This window comes from Ranitomeya imitator, chromosome 7 (assembly GCF_032444005.1).
Source record: "Ranitomeya imitator isolate aRanImi1 chromosome 7, aRanImi1.pri, whole genome shotgun sequence".
Taxonomy (NCBI): domain Eukaryota; kingdom Metazoa; phylum Chordata; class Amphibia; order Anura; family Dendrobatidae; genus Ranitomeya; species Ranitomeya imitator.
Window position 1 is genome coordinate 14,781,059 of NC_091288.1, and position 18,752 is coordinate 14,799,810.

The window sequence follows — 18,752 nt, forward strand, 5'->3', positions numbered from 1 at the left end:
ACACACAGGGGCAGAATGGTGGACACAGTGGGGCAGAATGCTGGACACAGTGGCAGAAATGCCGGACACAGTGGGGCAGAATGGTGGACACAGTGGGGCAGAATGCTGGACACAGTGGGGCAGAAATGTGGACACACAGGGGCAGAAATGCTGGACACAGTGGGGCAGAAATGCTGGACACAGTGGGGCAGAAATGCTGGACACAGTGGGGCAGAAATGCTGGACACAGTGGGGCAGGATGCTGGACACAATGGGGGCAGGATGCTGGACACAGTGGGGCAGAAATGCTGGACACAGTGGGGCAGAAATGCTGGACACAGGGGCAGAAATGCTGGACACAGTGGGACAGACTGGTGGACACACACAGGGGCAGAAATGCTGGACACACAGTGGGGCAGAAATGCTGGACACAGTGGGGCAGAATGCTGGACACAGGGGCAGAAATGCTGGACACAGTGGGGCAGAAATGCTGGACACAGTGGGGCAAAAATGCTGGACACAGGGGCAGAAATGCTGGACACAGTGGGACAGAATGTTGGACACACACAGGGGCAGAAATGCTGGACACACAGTGGGGCAGAATGCTGGACACAGTGGGGCAGAATGCTGGACACACAGGGGCAGAAATGCTGGACACAGGGGCAGAAATGCTGGACACAGGGGCAGAAATGCTGGACACAGTGGGGCAGAATGCTGGACACACAGTGGGGCAGAATGCTGGAGACAGGGGCAGAAATGCTGGACACACAGTGGGGCAGAATGCTGGACACAGTGGGGCAGAATGCTGGACACACAGGGGCAGAAATGCTGGACACAGTGGGGCAGAAATGCTGGACACAGTGGGGCAAAAATGCTGGACACAGGGGCAGAAATGCTGGACACAGTGGGACAGAATGGTGGACACACACAGGGGCAGAAATGCTGGACACACAGTGGGGCACAATGCTGGACACAGTGGGGCAGAATGCTGGACACACAGGGGCAGAAATGCTGGACACAGGGGCAGAAATGCTGGACACAGGGGCAGAAATGCTGGACACAGTGGGGCAGAATGCTGGACACACAGTGGGGCAGAATGCTGGAGACAGGGGCAGAAATGCTGGACACACAGTGGGGCAGAATGCTGGACACAGTGGGGCAGAATGCTGGACACACAGGGGCAGAAATGCTGGACACAGTGGGGCAGAATGCTGGACACACAGTGGGGCAGAATGCTGGACACACAGTGGGGCAGAATGCTGGACACACAGTGGGGCAGAATGCTGGACACACAGTGGGGCAGAATGCTGGACACACAGTGGGGCAGAATGCTGGAGACAGGGGCAGAAATACTGGACACAGTGACAGGGGCAGAATGCTGGACATTGGGGCAGAATGCTGGACACAGTGGGGCAGAAATGCTGGACACAGTGACAGGGGCAGAATGCTGGACACAGTGACAGGTGCAGAATGCTGGACACAGGGGCAGACTGTGAGACCCAGGGGCAGAATGCGAGACACGGGGCAGAATGGAGATACGGGGCATGATTGGAGACACGGGGCAGGATGAAAGACATGGGGGCATGACTGGAGACAGATGGGGCAGGATTGGAGACAGATGGGGCAGAATGGAGACACAGGGGGCATGATTGGAGACAAGTGTCAGGATTGCAGACATGGGGGCATGGTTGGAGACATAGGGGGCAGAATGGAGACATGGGGCATGATTGGAGACACTGGGGGCAGAATTGGAGACAGATCGTGCAGGATCATGGGGCAGGATGGATATGATGGAGACAGATGGGGCAGGATGGAGAGATCATATGGGGCAGGATAAGGAGATCATATGGGGCAGAATGGATACTCATGAGGGCAGGATGGGAGAATATCTGGCTGACGCCAGGAATGAGACACACGGGGCCAGGCTGGGTGATATTATTAATACCATAGGGGCTAATTTAGGGATATTATTACTGCAGTGATGTATTTATTTTATTTTTTGAGTATACTGTTTTAAATGGGGGGCGGTCCTGTTACTGTATAGAGTGATACTATGTCGCCTTCTTCATGTGGTGTAATGTAGAAGTTGTGAAAAATTAAGTAATGTGTTTTGCAAGCGGAGCTCGAGATAACTGTGTTATTTCCTGCAGAGAGAAGTCCTGGCTGGATGAAATGATGGCGGTCTGTGCTGGATGAAAGATGAAGGACTTCACCTAGAGACGTCACTGGTGAGTCAGTGTGTTACCTATACACTGACACTATACACTGTATACAGAGCTCCTGTGTATAATTTCACTAGTGATCACTATATTATCTGTACACAGACACTGCATACTAAGTACGGATCTCCTGTGTATAATGGCACTTATGGTGATAGTATGGTGCTTTTTTAAAAATTACTGATCAGAATTGTAGTATTCAGTCACTATGTGGTGGTAATATGTGGTCTGGTCATGGTGTTGTGGTATTTGTTCCTTGTATGTGATATTATTCGATCACTGTGGTGGTAATATGTCATCTGGTCATAGTGTTGTGGTATTTGTTCCTTCTATGTGATATTATTGGGCATTTTAAAAATTGAAAAATAAATAAAAATATACCTAAATTGTATTGCATATTTTAACAAATATTTAATAGGTTACAGCAGAGTAGGGCCCGGCCAAAAGTGTCTACCGTGTTATGGTGGCGGCTTAAAAATCTTTTGGCCAAAACAAAAGCTGCCGGCTATATGTGTGATCTGGTGATGGGAACTGTTAATGTGTGATTGGTGAGAAGTGGAGTTTTTCCAAGAGAGAGCGGTGGGACTGTGGACAGTTCGAGGGGTGGAGCCTGGAGGCGGGGCTGGGGTGGAGCCTGGGCGGAGTCTCAAGGGGGCCCCGAAAATTTTGCCAGTATGGGGCCCCGAAATTTCTAGTGGCAGCCCTGTGCACACAGTATCACATCTGATAGGCTTAGATACAACAAGTCAGCTGATGGTATCACACATGATCGCCTTAAAGGGAATGTGTCATCAAAAGTGACCTGATCTGCGTCTCTCTGATCGGACACGTGACCCATTAGACACAAATGATGATAGGAAACATAAACACTTAAAAATACTTTTTATTTTATAGTTTTAACATTAAAATATTGTACAATCAAAACAAAGTCTTTTACTCCAAACCCCGTCATTACATGGGACCGGACAGGGACCACTCGGGGGGATGAGAGAGATGGACCACGGTAGCTGAATCTGTGTCCAGAATATTAGCCCACCCTCCCTGCCTCCTCGTAGAATTAAAGGGGTCATTAGACATTAGAAAAACAAAAAAAGCTCCGCGCCTGTCCACATGCGGAGTCTGGTACTGCAGCTAAGCTTCCTGGATATGAATAGTGCTTTCCTGCAATACCTCTCTCAGCCTATGAGCAGGGGTGGGAAAAAAAAGACCCCTTTAGATGCCCATCTTACCATCACAATTTTTTTCTACATTAATTTCTGAGCCAAGTTCCAGCCGGAGGAAATATCCTTCATGACAGAGTACGTACCGTATGATTAGCCCATGTGGCCAGCTATGTACGTACCGTATGATTAGCCCATGTGGCCAGCTATGTACGCACTGTATGATTAGCCCATGTGGCCAGCTATGTACGTACCGTATGATTAGCCCATGTGGCCAGCTATGTACGCACTGTATGATTAGCCCATGTGGCCAGCTATGTACGTAGCGTATGATTAGCCCATGTGGCCAGCTATGTACGTACCGTATGATTAGCCCATGTGGTCAGCTATGTACGCACTGTATGATTAGCCCATGTGGTCAGCTATGTACGTACTGTATGATTAGCCCATGTGGCCAGCTATGTATGTACCGTATGATTAGCCCATGTGGCCAGCTATGTACGTAGCGTATGATTAGCCCATGTGGCCAGCTATGTACGTACCATATGATTAGCCCATGTGGCCAGCTATGTACGTAGCGTATGATTAGCCCATGTGGTCAGCTATGTACGCACTGTATGATTAGCCCATGTGGCCAGCTATGTACGCACTGTATGATTAGCCCATGTGGCCAGCTATGTACGTACCGTATGATTAGCCCATGTGGTCAGCTATGTACGCACTGTATGATTAGCCCATGTGGCCAGCTATGTACGCACTGTATGATTAGCCCATGTGGCCAGCTATGTACGTACCATATGATTAGCCCATGTGGCCAGCTATGGACCCTGTGCCAGGAACAGGGGCAAAGATCAGGATGCCCCCTCTGTTTTTCCCCTGGGGTATTGACAGGAAGGGGGAGCTTGGATAAAGTTGTAAACCAGGAGTGAATCCCCGGCTATGTTTCCAATGGATGTTCCAATGGAGAGCTCGCATTTAAAAGACAAGCTCCTCTGAAAGGCGTGAAAAATATAAATCTATAGTTTTTTTTTATGCTCGATATTTTCTATAAATATATCTTAATGTCGCAATAAATATATTTGTGGTGATTGTATCTGTAATTCATCCATGGGATATAGAGACATTTTCATAATTACCAAACCCCAAACTCCTGGTCTCCAATGTGAGACTATGCTTCCATTGGACTTCACCCAGAATTGCCGTCCGCCCTCCGGTTCTTCGGGACCCTGCTTAGTTTTTGGGGTCTGGTCCATTACTCTCTCTAACCAGGCACTTCAATAACTTAGATTTAGTAACATTTTTTTATAGTATGACCTTCTTTCTGTAAAATCATTTTCTTTCCAGACTTCTCCAGTTAAGTTCAATTCTTTCCCAGCGTTGGCATGATATGTGTGGCATTCATACTGACCTATTTGGGGACTCCACCTTCATTCCCTGCCCGGGGCTCCGCTCCTGCACCTTCCATCAACTTCAAGGCAGAAAAGTCCCTGACTTCCACTTGTGGACCCCCATTGTCTGCTATGTTTACCACACTCTTAGCTTCGCTCATGCCCATCTGTACGAGCCCACCACTGTCATTTTCGAAGTCACATGTAGACCCTCCACCTGTACCCTTACCGACTACGACTCTCTGGCTTTTTAGCTGACATGACTGCTCCACCATCATTGGTGCTTTCCGAGCTCCCAGTCCTTTCCTGATTGCACGTGACTCCGTTGCCATCTTTAACATCTTACTCGTCTATTGACCTCTCCGTGTACCTAGTAGAGCTCCGTATGTCTGTTCTTCCAGTAGGTCACCAATATTCTGCCACATCTGAAGAATGCAAACCCTTTACCAATATGTCTTCTGTAAGGCGACATCTCCACTAAGTGTCCACCATAACCCATAGTCCAAGTGCCCTCTCTGAAATGCACGTCCCCCACCAGTCCCTCGTTCCTCAGTATCTTCTTCTCCAGTACTGTCCCATTCTACTGAACTGGTCCTTGTGATCTGGGCGAGTGTGAAGCCTATTCAAACTTCCCCAGTGAAGGTTCTCCACCTGTTCTACAATTAATATGGGACCCCCTTTAGTAATTGGTCTACCTTTTCATCTATATGTTGTTAGTGTATGATGGTACAACACTCATGGTCTTATATTTATGGTCCATGAAACCTTAACCATCGATGTAAATCCTCTTTGGTTTTGGAGCTCACTAACCTTTCTTATATTGATTTCTCAATTCTTTATTAGCCATTGTGTTCTCATTGTACTTCATTATCAACTTAAGACCTATCTATCATGTATCGAGACCCTTGAGTCCTTCAGCATCTTCTGAAAACTTCCGACATTGGTACATACATCCACACATCTAAAGACTTCTAATAGTCTCACCATAGTTGTCCTATCACAGATTTATCAACTAATTCTAACAATTCGGAAAGCTTTTCCCAAGACTGTAGGACATTTATATTTCCATATTTCTGTGGTGGTGTACTGGTAGGAATAAGGCAGCTCTCAATGGGTCTTGTGGGAATGTAAGTCCCTAAAAAAATATGTAGATGGTCACCATTTCATTTTTTTGTCTGGAAAAGCTTGGAAAGCATTGAAAACTTGAGGAACCTGTTAGTTGAAACTAGACATTGGTGGTCCTAGAAAGAAAGAGAAACCTACCGTAGATATGAAGGTAGGAGGCGGTGGACTGTCCATCTTTCTTACAGTTTTCGAGTATATTGAAGAGTGGGTGTGCTTTATGTGTAGATATTCTGAATGTTACACCTGTTTAGTCATTGTGCCTGGATTTTTGAACTATATAAAAGGAGTATAAATATTAATAAACACCTGGCGATTTGGTGACTGTGCTCCTCGGAGAAGTCTATCTACAAACCATCATGTTCTGAAACCAGTCGTGACCTGTAACTCTATACCATACATTGCGCACATTACATGATGACATCTAAACCTGCTTTACTCTTATTGTGGACTCCTCGATGTTTTCATCCAATCCTCAGTGTGAAATGTAGATGGACGAAGAGTAAAAACTCAAGTAAAGAAGATCCGATCTGAAACCAGTGCTATAGATTTAATGACGACCCACCCAACTCTGCAGAGGAACGAGCTCTACGGACTGGAGCAAAGAAGATGCATCATGATGTCCTGGATATTCGCAGGTGTTATATCTCACCCTCTAAGGAGGTTCTTAAGATCTTCCTGCATTATATAAGTACTTGACAATTCCAGTTCATCCAAACGTAGGTGTTAGGGTTATTTCCCAATTTCTTCAGAGGAATCATAATATGTTTTTGCCTCTGTCGGAAAACAAAAGTTGGTTTTGGTGGGTACAACCTCACCATTATGTGTCTAGCAGGCAAAGTCCTCAAATACACCATGGTGTGTGTAATGCCGATGATGGTTGGGGAGCATCGTGGTGCCGTAGGCGCCTTCTGGATGTCGTCCTTGGGTCTCGGTGGAGCTCTAGATAGAAATCAAGAAATTGTTTATCTAGTCCACTGTCTTAAAATGTTTAAAGTCAACAATACATGAAATCTATTTTCCTTTTGGCTTGATCACATCCCAAATGTTACATAGTGTGCCTATCCTACTACATATCCTACTATATGCTGGTGTGAGGTGGAAAACAACCAATATGATCACTAGAGTAGAGTTGGCCGGAGATAGGATAAGGGGGTGCAGAGGAAGCAGCAACACCTGGGCTCAGGTGCCTCTGCGATTTCAAAAGGTCTCATCACTTGTGGTACCGTATATACTCGAGTATAAGCCGACCCGAGTATAAGCCGACCCCCCTAATTTTGCCACAAAAAAACGGGAAAACTTATTGACTCGAGTATAAGCCTAGGGTGGAAATGCAGCATTTACCGGTGAATTTCAAAAATAAAAATAGATCATTATTTCCCCATAGCTGTGCCATATAGTGCTCTGCACCGTTCATTTTGTCCCATAGCTGTGCCATACAGTGCTCTGCACCGTTCATTTTGTCCCATAGCTGTGCCCCATATAGTGCTCTGCACCGTTCATTTTGTCCCATAGCTGTGCCCCATACTGTGCTCTGCACCGTTCATTATTGCCCCATAGCTGTGCCCCATACTGTGCTCGGCACCGTTCATTATTGCCCCATATCTGTGCCCCATATACAATGCTCTGCACCGTTCATTTTGTCCCATAGCTGTGCCCCATACTGTGCTCTGCACCGTTCATTATTGCCCCATATCTGTGCCCCATATATGCTCTGCACCGTTCATTGTGCCCCATATCTGTGCCCCATATATGCTCTGCACCGTTCATTATTGCCCCATATCTGTGCCCCATATATGCTCTGCACCGTTCATTTTGTCCCATAGCTCTGCCCCATACTGTGCTCTGCACCGTTCATTTTGTCCCATAGCTGTGCCCCATACTGTGCTCGGCACCGTTCATTATTGTCCCATATCTGTGCCCCATATATGCTCTGCACCGTTCATTACTGTCCCATAGCTGTGCCCCATACTGTGCTCGGCACCGTTCATTATTGCCCCATATCTGTGCCCCATATATGCTCTGCACCGTTCATTATTGCCCCATATCTGTGCCCCATATATGCTCTGCACCGTTCATTTTGTCCCATAGCTCTGCCCCATACTGTGCTCGGCACCGTTCATTATTGTCCCATATCTGTGCCCCATATATGCTCTGCACCGTTCATTACTGTCCCATAGCTGTGCCCCATACTGTGCTTGGCACCGTTCATTATTGTCCCATATCTGTGCCCCATATATGCTCTGCACCGTTCATTATTGCCCCATATCTGTGCCCCATATATGCTCTGCACCGTTCATTATTGCCCCATATCTGTGCCCCATATATGCTCTGCACCGTTCATTTTGTCCCATAGCTGTGCCCCATACTGTGCTCGGCACCGTTCATTATTGCCCCATATCTGTGCCCCATATCTGCTCTGCACCGTTCATTTTGTCCCATAGATGCTCCACATAAATCTGTGCCGCTGCTGCTGCTGCAATAAAAAAAAAAAAAAACACATACTCACCTCTCTTGCTTGCAGCTCCCAGCGTCCGGTCCCGGCGCCTCCATCTTCCCGGCGTCTCTGCTCTGACTGATCAGGCAGAGGGCGCCGCGCACACTATATGCGTCATCTCGCCCTCTGACCTGAACAGTCAGAGCGCAGACGCCGGGAAGATGGAGGCGCTGGGAAGATGGAGCGACGCCCGGCGGCTGGAACACGGACAGGTGAATATAAAATACTTACCTAGTCCCAGCGATCCTGACGCTGCCCCCGCCTGTCACAGCTGTCTTCGGTGCCGCAGCTTCTTCCTCTATCAGCGGTCACCGGCACAGCTGATTAGAGAAATGAATACGCGGCTCCACCCCTATGGGAGGTGGAGCCGCCTATTCATTTTTCTAATGAGCGGTCCCACGTGACCGCTGGAGAGGGGAAGAACTGCAGCACCGAAGACCGTGGGACGGCAGGGGGAGCGCCAGGATCGCCAGGACTAGGTGAGTATGCCTCAGCGCCCTCTCCCCCTCACCCGCCGACCCTGCCACCCACCTTGACTCGAGTATAAGCCGAGAGGGGCACTTTCAGCCCAAAAATTTGGGCTGAAAATCTCGGCTTATACTCGAGTATATACGGTAAATGCTACAAATGTAGAGTTCAGCTTTATGCAGTGCAAGAAAAACACACGTTGCACAATGGCGATGTAAAATATTTCACATCGTATGTGTAGGAAAGGATAAGTGCAACATGAAGGGATAAGGGAAAGGGAACCAAACACTAGGGAAGGGGGGGGGGGAGTGGAGACCCCTAGACAGATCTAATGTCATCCTGTTTGCCCTATCGTCCCTATATAGGTTCCGCACCTATCGCTGAGCAGGATGCCTGACCCTGGTGATAAGCCCTGCACTAGGAAGGACAGGATGAGCGCTAGTCAATCCCCACTACCGCTAAAGACAACTGGGATAGACAAGCGAGACAAATGGAACACTTAGCTTGAGTAGACTCAAGAGAGAAACACCAACGTCCTCCAAACTCCAGAGAGGACGATAGCCAACTGCTACAGCTCCAAGCCTCAACAGGGAAATGCAAATATCACCCAGAACCCCCAACAGGAAGTTGGGAGTTATAAACACCCAGATCCAGGTGTGACCATTAGAGATGGGGGAAGTGGACAATGGGTCCTAGTATCAGAATGACCAGGCAGAAGTCGCAAAGCAAACTGCTGAGACCTTCTGCAGACAGATGCAGTGCAATGGTCTGCAGCCTCTGACACATCCGTGACAACATGTTTCTGTGGACTCACCTCTTCGGACAGTGGCATTTACTTTTGGTGATCATGTTCAGCACTATGATCGCATGATCAGTAAAGAGCAGTAAGGGCAGCACGGTGGCGCAGTGGTTAGCACAGCAGCCTTGCAGCGCTGGAGTCCTGGGTTCAAGCCCCACTAAGGACAACATCTGCAAAGAGTTTGTATGTTCTCTCCGTGTTTGCGTGGGTTTCCTCCGGGTACTCCGGTTTCCTCCCACATTCCAAAGACATACTGATAGGGAATTTAGATTGTGAGCCCCAACGGGGACAGCGACAATAATGTGTGCAACCTGTAAAGCGCTGCGGAATATGTTAGCGCTATATAAAAATAAAGATTATTATTATTATTATCATCTATTGCTGAGCTTCTTATACACAAATACTGGGCAGTCATTCTTATGATCCCCTGGAAATTAGCTCAACCAATCGATTGGCAAACCAGTGGTTCTATGAACTGACCAATCAAACAATGGAACAACAAATCAACCAAATAACCCACAACCCACCTAGGATGGCAGCAAAGAAGATTATTGGCAAGGACTGAGGAGCCATATACTATTTGTCACGCCATAAACGGCAATAAAGGGGCAGGATGGCGTACTGGGACCCGCTCCTGTCCCTACCACTTAAATGGGGCCCTGGCTTTCCCTCTCAAACTCACCAAATACTCACACAACCACAGAGGAAACACAGAGAAGGGAAGAGAAGGAATAAACTTAGGAAGGAAAACAGGTTTAACATGCAACCAAAACTGCAGACACCAATCTCAATAAATAAACCTCCAACACCAACACTACGCTCCTTCAACCTCCAAGCCAGGCAGTAGAACTGATCACTGACAATAGCTGAAGTCAGGACTGGGTCTAGAGGATCAGATTACCAAAATCTACTTCAGCTGAGACAGACCCAGCTCTCAGCTACTCAGCAATAAGGTTAACTCCTGCACTGCTGGCACAAAGTAGCCAGGTCAGAATACAGGTGAAGAGCTTCTGTTCACTGTGTGTGAATGAGGCCCAGAGCGCTGCGGTTCTCTGGAACCTCTGTCGCGGTAGCCCCGTGACACTATTCTTGGCAAGGACTGAGGAGCCACATACTAGAGGAGTAAGTGTTGCATACATGACTGGCAGGAATTTGGAGAAGTAGCCGTTATCGATCTTCCACTTGTCCCAACTTCCCAAACTCCCCCATCCCCTGTAGCACTTCCAATATTTCCTATATGTCTGAGTGCCCCCCATTCTTTCCTGTGTAGCCACCGCTCCGTACCTGGTCATTCAGGTCATCCATGGCGAGCGTTGAAATGTTTTCTTTCGGCTTTCTGGTGGGCGAGGGTTTTCTCCGAAATAGTTTGTTCACTTTATCACGTATCAGCTACAGAGTAGAAGATACAAGTCAGGCGTCATAGCAGAGGCACGGGGGATGAGATGGATACCACCGACTACTGTAACTCACCTCGTAGACGTAATCGAAGATCTCCAGGATGGTCAGGATACTGGCTCCGATAAATAGACCCATCTGACCTCCGATGTCTCCTGAAGGACGAGATAAAAGGACATGTCCACGTGAGGATAAGACAGTCCGACGTGGCCTACATCCCGATACCACGCACATTCATGTCTTATACATTATACCCGATGCGCGACATAGAGACGTCCTTCAAGAAGGGCAAGATATTTGGGAATCAAAAAAGCAAAACTAAATGGCTAAATCTTTTTTTTTTCTGGTCCGTCAAGTGGTTCATCTGGAAGATCCCATTCTCTTACCAAGTAAACTGGCCAGGTCGTACGCTTTCTTCTGTTTTATTGTCCCATAGTTCAGGGCTTCAAAGAAAATGTCGAGGATGAGGAAATTGTCCCTGCGGAGTAAAATATGGATGACTTAAAGGGAAAGTCTCGTGTGTAACTTTTTATTCCTTTAATTAGACATTATCCTGCAGAGAGACAACTATTGTGTTGTTTTTTTTTTATGAAACTTTGTAGCTATGTAGACTTTTATGTTAACATCTTCCCTAATAAACCCAGGGGGCGGCCGTGTGTCTGTGCTTTATGGTTGCTGCAATAAAAGGGTGATAGAGTTTTACCGTTTTTCCGCCCCTGCCCCAGAAACCAGGTAGTAATCTGGGAGCTGCATACAGATCTTCACCAGTGTGTATACTTTTTCTTTTCTGCCCTATCTAAAAAAAAAATCTATATAGATGCATTCGTGGATACTTATAATAATTATACCGGGAGATTTCCCACCATATACAATAAACATACTCTAAAGCCCTCTGATGATAAAGACATGACTCTGCTCATTCTGTCACAGTCTATACAGGGAAGCAGAAAGTAGGAAATGTCAGTATGTTGTATGTGCTGGGACGGGGAGTGAAAAGGGAATGAATAGTAAGAGGACCATGGAAAAAGGGAAGGAAGGCGACAGCTATAGATACATTAGATGATGTGGGGGCAACGGCTACTTCTGGGAGGAGCAAAAGTGAGTGTGGGGGCAGGGTGGTGACAATCTGTATCTTCTTGATGAATGATTGTCACTGTTTATGACGGCTTATTTCATAAAGGTTTAGTCCATGAGTTCACCCGGCTCACACAGGCTATTGTGTTTGTCTCTCTCCACCATGCTTTATCCTGCAGGTCATTTTGATTCAGTACATGGAGAGATAGCACGTAACTCATCCTCAGTGGAAAATTATAAGAAAACGTCCAGCCATAGACTGAAGGGAATGAGCCTGAATATGGGGAGGCTCCGACATGTTCTCTTACCTAATGTATGTTTCATTCCGGTTGTATTTTTTAGCCAGATAACGAGCGGATCCTTTATTGGGAATCCGGACCATGGAGATCTCCTTGCCGTAGCGCGTCATGTCGCAGGGTGTGGGGCAAGTGCAGTTATCATTACTGTCTTCTACCATGGCGTCTGTAGGGGAAGAGACGAGAACACTCTGCAGGACCTGGACACTGTATACACGAATACCAAGTGCACATTGGGGTTTGAGTATTTTTGCAAATACATAATTAAAGGAGCGGTATAATCAGGCAGACCTCTTTCCATACATCCTATTAGGGGCATTGTAGGGGCACTTCTATAAGGCAGAGAAGAGGAGCTAGAGCCGCCAGCATGTGATGCTACATTCCACCAGTAGTGGCCGCTGTAGGGGAAACGTACGGTCAGACAAACCCGCGAGGGATCTGGATCGATGGCGATCATAAGGACAAGCAGGGGACGGAAGCAGGCAGAACTTTGGGGGATTCCGTACCTAGTGTGTTGTCAGCGCAGCTGATGTACTTGGAGGGGGAGCAGATTGTCTCATTTCCTATGGAAATTAAAACATTGACAGAAGAAAGAGGTTAATAAACTTTACTGATGGTATACATAGAAATATCTAGATGTAATAAATTGTATCTGTCATTTAGTATTTTTCTATCCAACTGTATTAGATTCAAGCTACACTGGAGACAATATTTGTCATTCAGCTTTCCCAGACTACTGACTGTCAGAGCTACGTGGCAAAGCAGGAGAAGAGTCACTGTTCAATAAGAGACAAACCCATCAGTAGCTGCAATTGTGCAAGTCACTGACATGACACGTTCAGTACAGATCGGACTTTTCATGATCAGAGAAGGCGGCAGGCGACCGTTACCTGGCATATGGACCATTCGACAGGAGCAGCTCCTCACCACGGATTGTCTCTCACACTGCAATCTGCAGGCAGAAATGCTGTATTTACTGTAACCTGGAAGGAATTCACCAGACGGTGCACTGGATCTGCAGTTACCCCACGGCTGGGGCAAATAGGTCAGCTGTGTGCAAAAACAATACAAATGTGAGACCTTTAGAAACCAATAACAGTTAGTTAAATTGTATCCTGTACTGATCCTGAGTTACATCCTGTATTATACCCCAGAGCTGCACTCACTATTCTGCTGGTGCAGTCACTGTGTACATATATTACAAAACTGATCCTGAGTCACATCCTGTATTATACCCCAGAGCTGTACTCACTATTCTGCTGGTGCGGTCACTGTGTACATACATTACATTACTGATCCTGAGTTACCTCCTGTATTATACCCCAGAGCTGCACTCACTATTCTGCTGGTGGAGTCACTGTGTACATACATTACATTACTGATCCTGAGTTATATCCTGTATTATACCCCAGAGCTGCACTCACTATTCTGCTGGTGCAGTCACTGTGTACATACATTACACTACTGATCCTGAGTTACATCCTGTATTATACCCCAGAGCTGCACTCACTATTCTGCTGGTGCAGTCACTGTGTACATACATTACATTACTGATCCTGAGTTACATCCTGTATTATACTCCAGAGCTGCACTCACTATTCTGCTGGTGCAGTCACTGTGTACATACATTACACTACTGATCCTGAGTTACATCCTGTATTATACCCCAGAGCTGCACTCACTATTCTGCTGGTGCAGTCACTGTGTACATACATTACATTACTGATCCTGAGTTACATCCTGTATTATACCCCAGAGCTGCACTCACTATTCTGCTGGTGCAGTCACCGTGTACATACATTACATTACTGATCCTGAGTTACATCCTGTATTATACTCCAGAGCTGCACTCACTATTCTGCTGGTGCAGTCACTGTGTACATACATTACATTACTGAACCTGAGTTACATCCTGTATTATACCCCAGAGCTGCACTCACTATTCTGCTGGTGCAGTCACCGTGTACATACATTACATTACTGATCCTGAGTTACCTCCTGTATTATACCCCAGAGCTGCACTCACTATTCTGCTGGTGCAGTCACTGTGTACATACATTACACTACTGATCCTGAGTTACATCCTGTATTATACTCCAGAGCTGCACTCACTATTCTGCTGGTTGTTAATGGACCAGTTCAAAGTTAAATGTACGCTGGACTCTGATAATAGTACCATATATGTGTGATATGTATATTCTCAGTGTGTCATAATGGGGGACTGGATACAATCTCTGTTATGGTAGATCGGGATTCAGTAATTTAGTATAATTTATCCTCCGGATTAATCTTTCAGCCAATGCGCTGATTTTCTGGCCAGTTAGACATTGAAAAATTGATTTACTTCTCTGCATCTTGGATTAGCACAAAAGTCATTGACTACATTTGCACAGCCATGCACGTAATGTATGTAAATAATATGCCGTTCCCAAATGTGGTGAATAATTAGCTTTGTAGACCTTTGCTTCCAATGTAACATTTCTCTGTAGGTTTCTCCTTGATAGTGAACCTGTCACATTAAACAGATTTTCCTCTTGTTATAGAGCAGGAGAAGATGACCAGTAAGTTGGTGTAAACAGAAAGTTGTCTAAATCTGTGCTTATGAGTCCAGTGGGCGGCCCTACTGTGATTGACAGCCAGAGTGACTCCACCCACTGGACTCATCAGCTAAGAGTTAGATCGATTTGTTACCAGTACTAAGACATTACAAATACTACTGATGTTTATCACATAAATCTATATATTAGTCTCCTCAGCTCCTCCTGCTTTATAATATACCGCTGCCAGGCAGGATGTGTGCCGCCACATGGTGCACCATATTACAGGGAAGCATTGCTTCTAGGAAAGAATAACGAAAGGAAGAGAACATTCTACCAATGACAGCACAGACCAATTGCAGGCTGCAGACTACGGATCCATGAGTGAATGAGACCCTGGGGTGCGATTTCTGGGTCAGATCCCACCTGGATCCTTACTGCACCCCTATGTGTATCCTGAGCGCTCCGGCAGGATCCTCATCATCATACATACCCTCTGCTCCTGGCAGGAGACGAAGGTCTGGAATCCGGGGGACACTCCGAACCCCAGCTGGTGGATGTAGGGGGGCTCGTCCTGGCTGTGTATCTGCACCCTGATCCCAGCTTCGAAGGATGTCTCATCTGGGGAGTAAAGAGATGGGGGTTGGTCTGGTCCCTGGGGGCTTCGCTCGCTCCTTGTGGTTACATTTAGTTCTGTAATGTTTGTTGGACACTTCGTGTTCTTGTAATCACCGACACTCAATTATTCATCAGCGAAATCAATCTCACAGACCGGAGACATTAACACCTAATATTCCACCTGTCCCTATTCACTGAATCCTGCCTTTTTCATGAAAAACTTAAAAAGGGTTTTCTGTTTAAACAGAATTTAGAACGTGGGATAATAAACACTTCTGTAACTTTCCAATATACTCTATATAATGCTACAATTCTTCACTTTTATAAAGGACTCGACTCCCTGGAATTGTAACAACCTTCGGTGAAGCTGGACATTTTTTTCTTTTGGATTCTACACGCCTGGACACAGCGGGTCCGTGCTCCCGAAACTCAGCTTCTGCATCACGGGTGAGCTGGTTTATATTCCTTCTCTTGATTGTGAATGACAAGCAATAAAATAATTATACTTCTTACAGCTGGGAGTTTGCTACAGTAGCATCTGGTATTGATAAACCTCGAGCGCCGGCGGCAGTGTCGGGTATTGATGCGAGAGACTCGTGCGAGTTTCTCGCTTTACACTTGCAAGTGTGACCCCGGCCTAGGGAAACTCGCTTATTTCAGGGGTAAAATGGGCAAATGAGGGTGGTGAGATCAGGACAGCTCCCATTTCTAAGGCCGCTCTCCCAGATAATGAGCAGGAGGCTCGCTGTAGGGATATTGCTTTATCACCGTGCCCATTGAGATTAATGGTCACCATGATCTTGGCAAGTCCTTCAGAAGGAGAACATTATATATAATATATACACGGTATATACACACACACTTTTCACCACATTCTATTTGTTGTCCCGGGGCATCTCAGGTGAAAAAATAAACTTTCCATGAAGTCTATTCTGGTTATTTGTGTATACAGCTCCTATACAATCCTATGCATCTCCATGGTTAGAGAAGATGAACCATCTCTGCGCCTGATTCTGTAGTTGTGTTACTTTGTACTCTGCTCCCTCCACTTTATAAGCTACAGACAACAGATAATGAAAAGTAACAGGGCGGCATTATCAGACTACACAGGGTTTGTTTGTAGTCTGTAACGATGGAGACACACAGGACTGCACAGGAGCTGTAGACACAAAATGATAGAGTTTGAATTAAAACTTTTAGCAAAATTGCTTACATTTTTGTTTTAGATACATTGGAAGAATAAAAGGGTGGGTTCAGTAGTGTTCTTACTCCTAAACTCAGGACCCCTTTAAGGACACAGAAACTCACTGGTCTCTCTCCAGATGGGAAGGTATTCCTCCTGTTGGATGTCCAGCATTATCTCCAGTCCATTTCCCATCCCCCCTTGTCGGGTCACTTTTGGGTTCCTTTTGTCAGCGTTAAAGGTGTAACATTTCCCATATCTGGTGTAAACCTGTAAGGAGAAGAAATGGTTAATATGTGTATAGACCCTGCTTACATGGAAGTCACAGATGATGTGGGCACTCACCACCCTGAAACACTACAACTCCAAGCATGCTAAGACAACTCCAAACCTATCCTCCATCCTTGTGTCATCCCTGTGATTGGAAACAGTCAGCAATGATATATACACATAATACTCCACAATATTATAGCAGATCACCAAGGTGATTGCATGTGGCAGGAAGTATTTCTGCAAATGTAACAATATATCTTATGTTTCATTTTGTGAATGGTAACATTATAAAAGCCTGTACAGACAGTATTACTTCTCTCAGTTGAAGATTTGATACAATTGTATCCACTCTGGATAATCATCTGGAATTTTCACAATCTGGACTCCAGGTTGATACCTTTATTTTTTACTGATACATTGTAGCAAACTGTGAGGAGAGGAGAGACTTCTGCAGCTTCTGATGATGGATTTCACGTATTGTTTATTGTTCAGACTGTATATAATTGAAACAAACCTTCAGCTTTGAGAAGTATCACGTCTGTAAAGGTTCTGAATGGTAAAAAAGAGTTACATTTCACAGGCAGTAAGCAGAGATCTTTAAAATAGTAAGGAGTTGATACAAAAAGTATATCGGAAAGTATTTGGAGATAAAACTTTGACTATGGGAAGAAAATAAAGATTCTTAGGTCACGTTCTACTCACGGGAGTAAAGTCATGGCTCGTGCAGTTACATCCCCGGTACATGCATTTTAATATCATGTTATCTAGATCTTTCCACGACTCATTGGACGACATTGGAAGTCCCAGCTCATCAATCTGATGTCCAGGTGGCGCAGACATTTTGGGGTACTGGGTGACTCCTTTCTGCTGCCGCACCCTACAGATGGTGACCGCTGGAAACTTCAGTTCCGTCACCCACGTCATCTTGACATTCGTTTGGACGGGATGAGACATTAGATAGAAGATATGTTCTAAGGAATAGGAGATGACAAACCCCAGCAAGACCATGAACACGGCTCCAAAGAACAGCCGGTGCCTGAGGGGCCGCGAGGTCCGCAGGTGGATCAGCCCATGGATCTTCGTGGTTTTTAAGAATTTATCCGTAGCTTTTGCAGCAAAATTAGTATCCCCAAAATCCAAATTTTTCCCCATGATAGATGGAAAACCCAGGAGTGCTGGGCCGGATGCCAGCTAGGGGGCACAGCCCAAGATGTAGCAGAGACCACTGGTTACAGCGCAGACTGGGCAGGCTATAATGGGAGCTCACTAGCACTGCCTCCCTTCCAGAAAGCCCAGTAATTAATGGGAACTACTACTCTCACAGCTTCCTCTGCCGCTGTCCCACAAGGGAGTAGTTCTGGGTGTGCGCCAATCCATTTCTGGCATTTTGCAATTAGCGCATAGAAAGCCAATAATAATATCTGAGGTGTCGCCCCGTTGTCTGTAAACAAAGCTCAAGCATCGTATAATAAAAAGTTCTGCACATTTCCAGTAGACTTCCATTTACATTCCTCACCATTTTCAATATACCTGCTTTCTGTCAGTGAATGGGAACGTCATTATTTGTATCCAGAGGCTATCATTATCCAAAAAGTATCGTTTCTCCTTGCGGAGATTGACATGCTAAGCATGCCGAGATGAGGAGGCTTAGTACAGAGCGAAGCCTTCTTGTGGATTGTTTATACGGTTGTATTGATTGTCCCTCATGCTTTACACTGAAGCTCTGCTTGGGGCTTTCGTGTTT

General features: G+C 46.1%; 1 protein-coding gene across 2 annotated transcripts in view; it reads right to left on the reverse strand.

The window, feature by feature from the left end:
- Positions 1-3,063: 3,063 nt before the first annotated feature.
- ASIC4 (acid sensing ion channel subunit family member 4) overlaps positions 3,064-18,752 on the reverse strand; it is a 288,082-nt gene continuing 272,393 nt past the window's right edge. Inside the window, exons 1-10 of one of the 2 annotated variants that reach the window (XM_069732769.1) lie at positions 17,711-18,282; positions 16,861-17,005; positions 15,428-15,555; positions 13,288-13,447; positions 12,904-12,960; positions 12,410-12,563; positions 11,414-11,505; positions 11,103-11,182; positions 10,917-11,021; positions 3,064-6,810 (exon numbers count right to left, since the gene is read on the reverse strand). In XM_069732769.1, coding sequence (XP_069588870.1) covers positions 6,697-6,810; positions 10,917-11,021; positions 11,103-11,182; positions 11,414-11,505; positions 12,410-12,563; positions 12,904-12,960; positions 13,288-13,447; positions 15,428-15,555; positions 16,861-17,005; positions 17,711-18,160 — 1,485 coding nt within the window. In that variant the 5' untranslated portion in view covers positions 18,161-18,282 and the 3' untranslated portion in view covers positions 3,064-6,696. Of the gene's footprint in view, positions 6,811-10,916; positions 11,022-11,102; positions 11,183-11,413; positions 11,506-12,409; positions 12,564-12,903; positions 12,961-13,287; positions 13,448-15,427; positions 15,556-16,860; positions 17,006-17,710; positions 18,283-18,752 lie in introns of those variants that run through there. The other variant, XM_069732768.1, reaches the window with a different exon arrangement.